General features: G+C 38.9%; 1 protein-coding gene across 1 annotated transcript in view; it reads left to right on the forward strand.

Annotated features, from left to right (window-relative positions):
- Nucleotides 1–14,029, forward strand: part of ADAM11 (ADAM metallopeptidase domain 11) — a gene marked incomplete at its 3' end in the record, with an annotated part of 96,815 nt that overhangs the window by 30,825 nt on the left and 51,961 nt on the right. The window contains exons 4-6 of the mRNA XM_081344316.1: nucleotides 697–763; nucleotides 4,486–4,571; nucleotides 5,167–5,233. Coding sequence (XP_081200442.1) covers nucleotides 697–763; nucleotides 4,486–4,571; nucleotides 5,167–5,233 — 220 coding nt within the window. The remainder of the gene's footprint in view (nucleotides 1–696; nucleotides 764–4,485; nucleotides 4,572–5,166; nucleotides 5,234–14,029) is intronic.

Genomic DNA, 14,029 nt, shown 5'->3' on the forward strand with positions numbered 1-14,029 from the left:
AGGGAGTTTGAAGATCCTTTTTATGAGTATATAGCTCTTCCAAATAAAATAGTTAAAAAGCTTGAACAAGTCTAGGATCAATAATTATAGTGCATCTGGGAAGAATGTTTGTAGAATGCTGCTGATGGGTGGATTTCAATCATGAGATCCACATATCTGTATTGAGGAAAGGCAAGCGTTACTATTTCCCAATCTAGATTGGCCAAGGAATGAATTCTGGTTGCTGGCATCCATTGCTTTTTCACCCAAGGAATCTTCTGAGGCAAGTCTTTGCAGAGAAAGTCTGTCTTCAGAATCTAAGCTACGAGATCCTAGAAGTAACACAATGTGGGAATCACTGAGACCAACAGCAAGAGTTTATTCATGCATGTCCAGAGAGCTCACAATGTAGCACATGCTTTGTATGATAAAGCCCCCATCACAATAGTCATTCAAGAAATTTCTCATCACATGCACCCATACAACTGGCATGACTTTCAACTAGAGGGTAGTTTAGAGCAGTCATGCTAAGCAAAGGAGAGTGAGTAAACAGGGATAGGATCAGTGACACAAAAGAAATGGCAAAGGTTTTAGTGTCCTCAATCCTGTTAATTTTATAAGAATGGATTAGGAAAGCAGGAGAATATGAGGCACATTTCATCTCAAACATTGATGAAAGTGTTTATATATCTTTCAATATTTTTCTTCTCCCATCAGCCATCTGCTGTCCTTAAATTATGTGGAACGTCATTTTGGACATGATGGAAACGCCAGCCACACCATGGTAAGGAAGCTGAAGCTCTATATCTATATTGTTTGACTTAATATTGAAATATGTGTAGAGTGCATCAGGAGGGAGAGAGAGAGAGAGATTGAGAGATTGGTTGAATGATTGAGAGAGAACATTGTTACAAGACCTTGACCTGTATTTATTTCAGGCTAATTCTCTGATCTGTTAAACATGAAAAAACTAGCTGGGTGGGGCAGCGGGAAGATTGTGGATGGGAGGAATGCTGATTGTACTTTGCAGCTGCCAGAGCAAAGATGTAGATTGCAGATGCTGAGTCTGAAAAAGAATGAATGGATGTTCCAGAAATAGCCCTGTTCTTCCTACAAAAGGAAGCCTCATAAGTAGAGCATCAATAATACTAAGTGCTTGCTAAGTGGTTGGTCACACACAGCCTCCCAAGCAGCTGCAGCCAATCCTCGAGTCCATCCATTTTATTTCCCTGCTTTGCCAGGAGCGATGGCTTTCCCCATTCTTCTCCGAGCTAACCTGAACCATGCTGTTTTCTATAAATAGACATGAGAGGGAGGTGGCTGCTTGCTCATGCTTGTCATACTGCAACAACCTTGAACACAATAGGCAGTGCAGGGACTACTCGTGAATTGTTTCATAGAAAGACACAAACAGGTGAAAGAAGGTCAGCAGACAGGCATGCCTCTACACAGAGGGCACAGCTGGGTATTGATGTGCCAATGTCATTTCAAGTATTGTTTATTGTTCATTGCTGCTGTTATTGTTCAAGTGCAGGATTATCCACACTGACTTTACATTTTAAATACCATGCTTCTTTGAGCTGTACATTCCAAATCACCAAGTCATTCCTGAAAGATAACACTCGGCCCTCTGTCACTCTCCAACTATGTTGAACTATTGTTCCTATTAAAATTAAGTAGTGCTGAGTATGATAGCAGTCATAATCCAACATATCTGGAGGGTACTGAATGGTAGAAAGCTAGAACATCTGGAATCTGTATTTGGAGAGTGGAAAGTGGTGGAAAGTCTTATGAGAGTCTGTCTGTGTGCATACATTCTGATTTATTCTCTGGTCATCTCTTGCCTTGGTTTCTGTAATCTCCTCTCAGCTTTTTCATCATAATTTCAGAAGACTAGCTAATTTCCTTAGTCCTCTGCCTGATGTCTGTGTAGTTTGTAGCTCTACATATGATAATCCTTTCTTCTGTTATCTCCCCAAAAGCTGAAATATCAAGATCTGAATTATCCAGGATGGGAGAAAACAGTTCACATTCACATGAGATGGTCATGCAGTCATACATAGAGAACATTTGAAAATGTTTTCTTCCATGGATGTCAGGATCAGATTTTATGATACGTTAAAGGCCATGAACATAAGAAAGGTGTTCAGGGGATTTGAGGTGATCTCTCAACAGCATACCTGACTGAGCAGAGATTTTTTCCGCTATGATGAGAAGTATTATGTTTTCAAGTATGTGCGAATTTTAGGCAGCTTTGAAAATTTTGTTCTCTTTTTGGCTATACAAAGATGTGTAAGTGTAACTCTATAAAATACAACAAAGAAATCGAGTTTCAGGACTCTTCTTCCACTTTACTTTGCTGTTTTTTTGTCACTTTTTTCATGCCTGTTTACTTTTTATATTAGAGCAGTAGTAGTATTTATTTATTTGGTTAATGATAATAATTTAAAAAAGCAATAAAATGAAACAAATTAAATTTAATTTGAAGTTTATTTAGCATATACTAAAAGACAAACCACATATTACATTTACACCTCTACTGATGTAATAATGTTACATCCAAATAATGATAATTTATTTTTTTTAAAAAAACAATTTCTTTTAATTATGTTAGAGCAAGTTCTGAAAAAAAAGCTATCTAAAATAGTAGCATGCAAAAAAGCAAAGGGTATGATCTTTTAAAAATAACTTAAAAAACTAAACCTAATGCCAGAAAAATACAACTGAAAATTCACAGAACTGTGATATAACAAAATGTAAGTCAATAAATTTGTTTACCTTATCCCCAGGAAGAGCCATTGTCCAATAGCAAAGTGCACCATTTGTTTTTGGAAGGCCTCAAGTTCAGTTTATTGCTTATTTTCAAAGCAATTTTATTAAAAAATTATAGTAACAAAAAACTGCAAACTAAAAAAGGGAAAAATAGATACAAAAAAATAGAAAAACAGAAAAGAAAAAAATAAGAATATATTAAAGAAAAAAGATATATAGAAAAGAATGACTCCCCTCTTTACCACAAGCATAAACAATTTTAATAATTTATTAAAGGTAAAGATTTCTCCTGTCCCAGTCATATCTGATTCTTGGGGGGCAGTGCCTATCTCCGTTTCTTAGCCGAGGGACCCAATGTTATCTTAAAACATTTCTCTGATCATGACTATATACTGAGGCGCAGAGAATGCTGTTACCTTGCCACCAAAGTGGTACCTATTTTATCTACTTGCATTTGCATGCTTTCAAACTGCTAGGTGGGCAGGAGCTAGGGCAAATAATGGGAGCTCACCTGTCATGCAGGACTCGGGTCTCGATCCCAGGTTGTATATGTCCAGCACCCCCAATAACTTATTATCTTCTCTTAAAATAAACGATCTTTTCTTCCTATATCCCAAATCCTTAAAACCTCATTTCAACCCCAATCATCAAAAGTGCATTAGTTGTTATAGAGATAACAACATAATGTGTTTTAACTTTGATCAAAGAAACTAACTGTATATTTCTTCCTTTTATTTCTATCTTTCTGATGTTTAATCACTTCAAATAGTGTGCTAGAAGTTTATTTCTTTTCATTTTTTTCTTTGTTCCCTCTCATAAAATTTTTCAAAACTTCATAAAATATTTATCTTGCTTACTTTCTTGGTTTCTTATTTGTATATCCCTTTTAATTATGAAGACGTCAACTAGTTTCTTTTATATGTCCATGTAACATATTTTTTTCCGTTCATTCTTATAGCCTGTTATTTTTAAAGCCACTTTCAAATTGATTTCAGTATTGTCTGATAAAACCTTTTCCTCTTCTATAACATCTTTTAAATAAAGTCTATTTATAGAGGCAGTCATTGTTAAATTAACGTTTGGGTCCATTGTTTAAAAATATCCTTCAATATGTCCAATGTTAAAATGTTTTGCTCTATTCTATTCTGTATTTGTGTCAAATTTAAGTGTTCTTCTCCTTTAATTGTAATGTTATTTGCTTCTAGTTTGTTTAGTGTCCAATTTTTAAAATCTTACATTTAAAAAATAATAAAAACAAAAGTATTTTCCTAGGAGAAAATTTTTTAATAATTAATTCCAAACTCTTACTTCAAATTTATCTGGACTCTTAGTTCATTTGTAAGTTTCTAAATAAAGCTTTGGCTCCTTGTTTCCAATAGTTTTTAAGTCCTTAAACTTGTAGTTTAACTTCTTTCTTTATTTTTTCTCAAAAAAGTTCCCATTTTTCCAGCTCTGTTGGATACTCTATTTCTCTCATCCTCCAATAAACTGACTGCACATACTTTATTCTACCCATCTTTTGAATGAGTGATAATATCAATGAGTATTTTCTACATACTCCCTTCTTGCTTCTGGAGTAGCATAGAGAATCTGAATGATAGCGCTGTGGTAGGGAAGGTTTGATTTGTCCTTGCTAGTTGGTTGCTTATTTTTGCTTCTTGTAAAACAAGCCAATTTGCATTAGAAGAATTTAAGCAGATAAAAGAAAACATGATGTTTTTACCTCTCTTTTAGGGAACCAGTGAGCACTGTTACTATCAAGGCAATGTCCGTGGAGAAGCAAACTCTTTTGTGGCTTTATCTACCTGCCACAGCCTACAGTAAGTAAGGAATTTGTGAAATGGGAAAAGGAAACATGACAAAGAAAGCCTGGTTTCCATCAAGGCAAAATCACTGTGGTTGTGTTGTATTTTTTTTAAAATTGGCTATTGGATATGTTGGTATCCTTTATAGATGAAGAATTAATTTAGACATTTAAAAATAATAATTCTGATCATAAATACTTTTAAAATAATAATTCCGATCAATCAGAAACTAGATTAAAGTTGCTACTCCAGTGCTGAGTGGGTTTGGGGGGTGATGTCAGCATGCTGTAATTGTGGTTTCTACTACATTGAAGACCAGTTTAGCACCTGATAATAATATTTCCTATTATTTCTTAAGGGGTTGCAATCTGCACATAGACATTTCTTGGTCCATATTCTGTTTTTATTTCCTTGAGTGAGAGTAAGGAATGTCTACTATGATTGCTTCATGGAAATGCTTAGCATGCAACTGTTTAGAAACCTGCAACTTTGTCCTAAGGAAGTTACTGATGTCTGCCTGAATATTGTTTCTTAATTTTTTCCTCCTAACGTAAATATAGTTGCTTTAGTGTTTTATGTAACCTCTTCGTATTTCTTTGTACTTCTTCAGTGGCGTTTTCTCTGATGGAAAAGATGTGTACCTCCTGAAGCCTCATGAGTCACTTGAACATCAAGAGGTAAGGAAAGCCTGGCCCGGGCTGTAATTCCATCACTGCCATGGAGATACCTCACTTGTGTTTCATCCCCAGAGGTGAAAGGAAGTTCGTGTTGGCTCCCTTCCCTCCTGTAAACATTTGTAGATATTGGGAGTCTGTTCTAAGATAGGATCAGTGTCAAAGTGAGGTGTCTGGGGAAAATTACTGGCACTGAATTGCAGAGGCCTGGATTCAAATTTCTCTTCAGCCAGAAAGCTCACTTGAAGGATATTGGCAACAATTGACCATCAGACCAACCAACATCACTAGGTTGTTCCTAGGATAAAAGGTAACTATCACATGATGAACAGTTGCTTTGACCCATAGTGACATATAAGAATAATACACATGAATTCTATCTAGGCTTTTTTGGCATAATAACAGAAAGAGAGAAAAATGCCACCTTTAAAACTGCAAGGCCAGACCCATGCGGGGCTAATTAGCTTCAATCTTTATCAAGAAAGACTTTTTGTTGTATACTACAATTGATGTATTTATTTCAACACTTTTTGTTGTATACTACAATTGATGTATTTATTTCAAAATGTGCCTTTCTTTCTCCCTAAGGGATAGGGAGGCTGTTATGGTTGCAAATCCTCCAGAAATTGCTAAAGAAAATATATTCAGATTCTAAAAATTCTCCAACACATTGCTATAACATATCTGGCTCCAAAGAAACTGGGATCATTTTCTATGGTGCTACATGGCTTAGGCAGCTTCTAAATCTGCTTCTCCACACAACTTGGCCTAATGTATTTCCATTCTTTTGTAAGAGCTTGGATAAGGAATTTCCCAGGGTGCTTCCTTTGAATGTTGTTACCATAGCAGCAAAGGGAAGGAGATTCCATGTTTTTATTCCCAGAGAAGCTGCTTCCTCTACCTTCTTACTTCTTACTTCTTATCTGCCCCAATTTGCATAGATGTTTTACTATTGCTTTATTCCAATAAATGAACGAACCTTTATTGTCAAAGTACAACCATGTATACATTGAGATTGCTAGATGAAAAACATGGTTGGGGAAACTTATGATATTTTGCCCAAAAAGTATTGGAGGAAAAAAAAGAGATAACATAAACATAAACTTCAACTTAATATAGGAGGAAGAAACTGATTTTCAGCTTAGGATTTTTTAATATTGTAATAGATGAACCAGTAAGAAAGAAACAATTTTTAAGCACGAACAGGCTGTTCTTAAGTCTTGAATAACAGTAACACTTCGGTGCACATGGCACTTCTATAGAGAATCTTTTCAGCAGTCTAGAAACAGTTCAAAAACTGTGAGATCTCACAATATTGGCTAAGAGAGAACTGACTCATGCTTCTTTTGGCTTTATACCAGTTTATTCAAAATTGGGGCAAAGCTGATATTTTCTTCTGCAGTTTCAGATATCTAGAATATGTAAATAATTTGATCTCTCATAGGTGGAATTTTTGCTTCCGCCCTTTGACTATTCCTGCGCTATATGAGCATGCAATTAATTCACAGGTTCTTTAACAGAGAAGATGGCTTAGTAGCTTTGTGGCTTTCATACCACATCACAGGGGTAGTTTTGCACACAAAACGAAAGCAAGAACATGGGTAGAGATGCTAGCAGTTAATTCCTTTCTCCTTTGTGTGGAGTAGAGGTGAAAGGATTTTAAATGGATCAGTGGTAGTTCAGGACGAAGCCCTGATTAACTTCTAGGGGTGTTTTTGTTTGTTTCTGCACATACCCTTAAAATTTTTTAAAGTTTTTTTTATTATATAAGGTTTTCCAGATAATATAAAAAGAAATAACAAAAGAATAAAGATACAAAAAGCAAAGTAGAAGATAAACTACTAATAAAACATAAGCAACAATATAATAATAACAACAACAACAACAACAACAACAACAACAACAACAACAACAATAATAATAATAATAATAATAATAATAATAATAATAATAATAATAATATAATGATGATGAAGGATATCTAAAATGAATGCACCAGTTCTGGAAAGAACAACATCCAGAATCAGAAATAACAGAACAGAGACTAGCAGATCAATGCCGATTTATAATATGAAATAAAATATTCACAGAAACAGAAGTGGATGAACTTCAAAGGTTTACCCAGAGCAAAGACATCAAAGCCTTGCCAGAAGTAATTCAGAATGTAGATACAAGCCAGGGGGAGTTGGCAGTGAAGGAATCCAGCAGAGGTATACAACTGTTCTCATTTGGAAACCAGGCACCTCTTCCTCAGGAAGAACAAAGCCTTCTACCTAAAGAAATAAAAGAATTGAAACAAAGAATAACTGAGCATCTAGAACACCACAAAAACAACAGAATAAGGCTGCCTGCATTGATGCTTGTTCCAAAGAATCAGCTAGCACAAGCATTAAAAGATGCTAATACTGCAATATCAAGTATAAGCACCAATTCACTGCAAGAAACAAACCAACTAATGTAGAGCACAGCTGCAGTTATAATTGAATACCTGGGATGCAAAATCAACAAAGAAGAAAAACAAACAAACAGTGCACCACAAAAATGGAAGGTTAAAGTAGAAAATATGATCAGTAAGTTAAGATCACATTGCAAGCAAGCTAGAACAGATGAAAGAAAAGAAGCTGAAGAAAAAGAAGACCAAAGAATACCTAATCAAGAAATACCATTTAGAAACAAGGAAGATCAAGGAAGCACTGGAATAAAAAAGCAGCAAATAACAGCTATAGCCAGGAAAATCAGTAGATACGAAGCTCGAATTGCAAATTATAGGCAGAACCTCCAATTACAATCCAATCAGAAACGTTTCTACCAATCCATCAATGGAGAAACTGACAAGGAAGAAACAGTGCAGTTCTGGAAGCAGATATGGGATAACCCAAAGAAACACAAGAAGGATGCGGCTTTGTTAAAAGAGGTGGATGCAAATAAAATAGAAATTGAAATGAAAGAACTAGTAATAACAACAAAAATGGTACAAAAAAGAGAATGGAAGATCAAAAATTGGTCAGCACCAGGTGAAAATGAACTGCATGGGTTTTGGTTGAAACATCTAACTGCTCATTGCCAAGCAGTTCAACAATATACTACAAGGAGGAGAAATTGAAAAGTGGCTAACAACTGGGAAAACTTACCTAATAATGAAAAATCCAGCAAAAGGTGCAACACCAGGCAACTACAGGCCAATTATCTGCTTACCAACAACTTTCAAATTGCTAACTGGTGTGGTAGCTGATGCAATACAACAGCATCTAATTGAAAACAATGTCTTTCCACCGAAACAGAAAGAAAACCACCCCAATAGCAGAGGAACAAAAGATCAACTCCTAATAGACAAAATGATCTTGGAAAACTGCAAGAAAAGGAAGACCAACTTGGATGTGGCATGGATTGACTACAAAAAGGCATTTGATTCTCTGCCACATGACTGCAAAAAGGCATTTGACTCTCTGCCACATGACTAGATAATCCAGTGCCTAGAAATAACAGGAGTCAGTAGAAACATCAGAAAATTTATGCAAAGTTAGATGGCACAATGAAAGACATAGTTGCAGGTCAATGGTGAAAGACTGGAAGAGGTTAATATCAAGAGAGGAATATTTCAAGGAGATTCATTATCACTACTACTATTTGTTATTTATTTATTTATTTATTTATTTATTTATTTATTTTATTTATTTGTTTTTATATACCGCCCTTCTCCCGGAGGACTCAGGGCGGTGTACAGAGCAATAAAGTAAGAGTACAATAAAATAAAAAATTTTAAAACCCAAATCTATCAGGCCAGGCTGGCTTGTTGGATTAGATAGGTACTGGATAACTCAGGACATGGCTATCAAACATCAAAAACATCTGCCAGACTATCCCACCTCCTTTACGTGGATGATCTGAAGCTGTATGAAAAAACATCATCTGAAATAGGATCGCTACTGAACACTGTCCATATATATAGCCAAGATATTGCAATGGAGTTTGGCTTGGACAAATGTGCCACACTTACTCTCAAACAAGGAAAAATAGTGAAAATAACAAAATACAAAGACCTACAAATAGAAATAGAAAGACTGTGGCAAAGGCAAGCAAGGGTAGTACCAATAGTAATAGGCTCCTTGGGTGAAATCCCAAAACAACTGGAGCACCACTTGAACACCATTGGCATTGATAAATTCGCCATTAGTCAATTTCAAAAGGTGGCCTTACTAGGAACTGCTTCCATCCTGTGACGATATCTGTAATACCATCAAACATCCACATCTGCCTATCCCAGGTCCTTGGTAAGGACTCGATAGGTAGACAAAAATGCCAAATCCAGTCTGAACATCTGGCTGACTGCGATGATCAATAACAGCAACAACAATAAAACCCAACAACTTTTAGTAGTGCATTCCCTCATTCCTTTCCACTTATTTTCCCAACTGCTAACCACTACCTAGATATTTTTGCTATACTTGAACATAAAATGGTGGAGGTTATTATTAGTACCTAGGACATTTTATTTATTATTTTAATTTATCTTTTAACTCTTTTCCTAGAAGACATTCCACATGTCTGAATTTACCTTGGCTGTGATTTTTATAATGCAGCCGTTCCTGATTGAATTTATTGATTCAATTTATATAACTTCCCATCTAACGTAGGTAACTTAAGGTAGTTTGCAATAAAATACATATGAAAAAATAAAAATGAAAAATGTCACATGTGTAGGGTCTTGGTCCTGGACACAAAAATAAGTTTTCAAGTCCTTATGGAAGAGCACAAGGATGGAGGCCAATTTAATCTCAAGGGGAATGATATTTCAAAGGGCGAGACCCATAGTAGAAAAGGCTCTTCTTTTGGACCCCATTAGGCAACATCTTAGCTGACAGTATCCAGAGCGTGCCCCTTTCGCTGGATCAAACAGGATGGTAGAGACAATTGGGAAAAGATAAGTAACCCAGGTCCTTGGTCTGAGGTTAGAATTGGTGCCATTTGGAATAAAAAGTTCATCTTGGGATGCCTTTAGGGTTCTGAGGTAGGTAGGCTGGCTTCAAGCCACTCACCAATAAAGAGTGTAGAAGGGAAGGGAATAGTAACTATTGTAACTGAGAGACATGACAGAAAGAAAAAAAAGCAAAAGAAAAATACAGATAGTCATCAACAGTTCATTTAGTGACTGTTAAAAGTTACAACATCACTGTAAAAAATAACAATTTTTCACACTTATGACCATTGCAGCATCCTAATGGTCACATTATCAAAATTCAGACTTTTGGCAACTGACCAGATTCACTTAACGATCATGTTACTAACTTAGCAATTGCAGTGCTTCACTTAACAACTGTGGCAAAAATAATTGTAAAATGTGGCAAAAAATTACTTTACAAAAGTCTCATGTAGCAACAGAAATGTTGGGCTCAATTGTGGTCCTAAATCGAGGACTAACTATAAAGCTGGAAAAATTAGAGACTGATGGATAGAAATGCACATATACATGGATAGTTAAAAATAAGACAAGAGAACAATCAAAGAGAGCTTTGTAGCAGAACATTTGCTTTATATGTGGATATTCCACATTCTTTCCCTGTCACCCATGTTAAAAGATTTATGAATGATCAGGAAGACTTAAGACCTTGAAGAGCTGTCAGAATATGTGACAGTAGTTGTAATTTGATGCAGTTTGTTGCAAATGGATCTATGAGGTTCTGAAAAATAAAATAATGCTATGGAGTATAGATGTAATGGAGTAGCATGGCAGGCAGAGACCAATGTGGAGGGCAGGGGGAGGAAGAAATTAGCTAAGGGTTGGAATACTGAAAATTGAAACGTATGTCATACAAAGAGGGAAGTCTGAAAAGTGGGACTGTAGAAAAATGAGGCAGTAGCAATCTTTCTTGTACACAGAGAAGCATAAAAAGGAAAGGGGGGGAAAAGGAGTTTTCCACTATGTGATTAAAAAAAAAAACAAATGCTGCCTGATGTGGAGAAATTCAGAGAGCAGAGCTAAGAGGAGATGCCCAGAGAAAGAGTTGATTAATTGCTAATAGGGACCTTTCTACACCACCATGGATTCTATTCCTCAATCCTTCAAAAGCAGCCTGGAGCTGATTTGCAGTAATTTTCACTTCTACCGAATTCAAAATGCTGAACACAACATGAGCCAATCAGTTCTTCCTCCTCTAGAACAGGGCTTTTCAACCTTTTCACAGATTGTACCACTTTTAGGACATGACAATATTCGAGTACCACCAGTGTCAAAAACTTGACGACTAAAAAAAAAGGGGGGGGGTGAGGGATTTTGGGTTTTACTGATTGGATTCATTTGTTGTTATAAAAATGGCTAATTTATACTATTATGGAAAAGTAAAAAATTGAGGTTCGATGTTAATGCTTCATTCTACTGCAACAGAGGTAGTCGGAAGTCAATGCCTTTTCTTTTTCCCTTCTCCCCCTCATTTTTTCCCCCTTCTTCCTCCCCACTGTGTCCTACTATTTTCTTTTGTATTTTTGTATTTTATTCCATAAGCTAATAAAATTTACAAATCATAAAAAAGGAAAAAAAGTACTGGTTTTAATTTCTTCGGTGGCGGTTTCTTTGCTCTCAGGCCATGCGGAGGACCCCTGGCGGTGCAAGCTGCCCAGAACCCTGGGCAGTGGAGGGCAAGCGCCCAGCTTAGCCCAACCTTCCCCAAGGGGGTGCCTGGTAGGCTTACTTTCTCCTGAGGCTACTGCTGCTTGGCTCGCTCTCCTTGGCCAGGTTGCAAAAAGTGGTCCTATGGGTCAGAGTGAGGCCCACTCCCTCTCCATGTGAGGAGACTCAGCTTTGTAACCAAAGCATCCTCAGTGACAGGATGGGAGACCACCAGGAGAGTCAGGAGGAGGGGAGAAGGGGATGGCAAAAGGGCAGCAGGGCTGGTCGTGGCCAAGCGCTAAAGCAGGACTTCCCTCAGACCCTCCCTCCTTCTCATTGTAGTCTCCTTCCTTCCTTCCTTCCTTCCTTCCTTCCTTCCTTCCTTCCTTCCTTCCTTCCTTCCTTCCTTCCTTCCTTCCTTCCTTCCTTCCTTCCTTCCCCCTTTTCTTTTTCCCTCCCTCTTCATTCTCCTTTCCTTTTTCTTCCTTCCCCTCTTTCCTTCTTTTCCCTTCCTTGTTCTCTTCCCCTCTTTCCTTCTTTTTTCTTTGTCTTTCCTCTTTCCCTTTCTCCTTTCCTGTCCCTTCTTGGATGCTCAAATGCAAAAAAGGGAAACATTTCTCAATGCCTCCTTACCTTGTGATCAAATGCCACTTTTGCTAGTAGTTTGTGGCTACTTAAAAGACTGACAGCAAACCAGGCTCAGTTTATCCCATGCTGTTATGTATGCAGGCACCTGCATAGCAACAGCCACCAGGGGGCGTTGGCCTGAACGGTTTTCGGCGGGAAACCGTTCGGCGGGAAACAAGATCTCCACACACAAGGGGTGCCTCCTCTGGGGTAGCAGGGTCATCATTCCCACCGTACTACGGGCCAGGGTATTGGATTCCTTACACGAAGGTCACCCGGGGGTGGTCAGGATGAAGGCTCTGGCTAGAAGCTACCTCTGGTGGCCGGGGTTGGACAAGGAAATTGAGAATCGGGTCAAGGCCTGTTACACGTGCCAGAGATCCAGGCCAGAAATGCCACACGCACCAGTACACCGGTGGGAGGCCACACACACACCATGGTCCCGCATCCACATTGACTATGCGGGGCCATTCCAGGGCCAACTATTTTTAGTAGTGGTGGACAGTCACTCCAAGTGGTTAGAGGTAGTCCCTGTTCCCAACATGACCTCGGGGAGGACAATCCAGGTGCTCAGAGCTCTCTTTGCCACACACGGCCTCCCCGATGTAATTGTGTCAGATAATGGGCCTCAGTTTACCGCTACTGATTTCCAGGCGTTCTTGAAGGCGAACTGGATTAGGCACGCCACCTCAGCGCCCTTCCATCCATCAACCAACGGGCAGGCCGAACGGATGGTAAGGACGACCAAAGACGCACTCCGGCGCATCATCAGCGGGGACTGGCATCACAGACTGGCGAAATTCTTACTCACCCAACACACAACACCATGCGTGGCTATCGGGAAGAGCCCAGCAGAACTGCGATGGGGACGGCGCCTAATCACCAAGCTGGACCGTTTACACCCAGACCAGGTAGCAGCCGAGAGCAGAAGGCCATCATCACCAGCATCACCAGCATCACCATTGCCATCATCACCCACACACAGGGTTCTCAACATGGGGGACCTGGTCTGGGCAAGGAACTATGGGGCTGGACATCCATGGGTTCCCGGGACAGTGGTTGAGAAAACAGGACCCCTCTCGTACATTGTGGGGGTGGAGGGGGACAGACACATAAGGCGACACATCGATCAGCTCAGAGGAAGAGTCCCTGAGCGCATCACACAGGTCCCTGAGCGCATCACACACGCCCAACAGGAGAACCACACTCCAGGAGAGGTCAACCCAGCCGGGAACGACACAGAGCAGGGACCAGAGGAGGAGGGTTTCCTAATCCCGGCTCCTTGCAGCCCTGCACAAAGGCCTCAAGAACCCACGGTCCAAGTCCAGGGCCAAACCACACCCAGACGATCCAACCGCCTGCACAGGACACCTGCCTACCTGTCGGACTATGTGTGCAAGTGACCCCCATGCAGTGACATCGTTGTTTTTTATTATTAGTGTTGACTCAGTATACATAGTTGTAGTAGTTGCAAGTTGTTATTGTTATGTGGTTCTTCTCTAAGGGGGGAGGGGTGTTATGTATGCAGGCACCTGCATAGCAACAGCCACCAGGGGGCGTTGGCCTGA

Source organism: Vipera berus, assembly GCF_964194415.1.
Source record: "Vipera berus genome assembly, chromosome: Z".
Taxonomy (NCBI): domain Eukaryota; kingdom Metazoa; phylum Chordata; class Lepidosauria; order Squamata; family Viperidae; genus Vipera; species Vipera berus.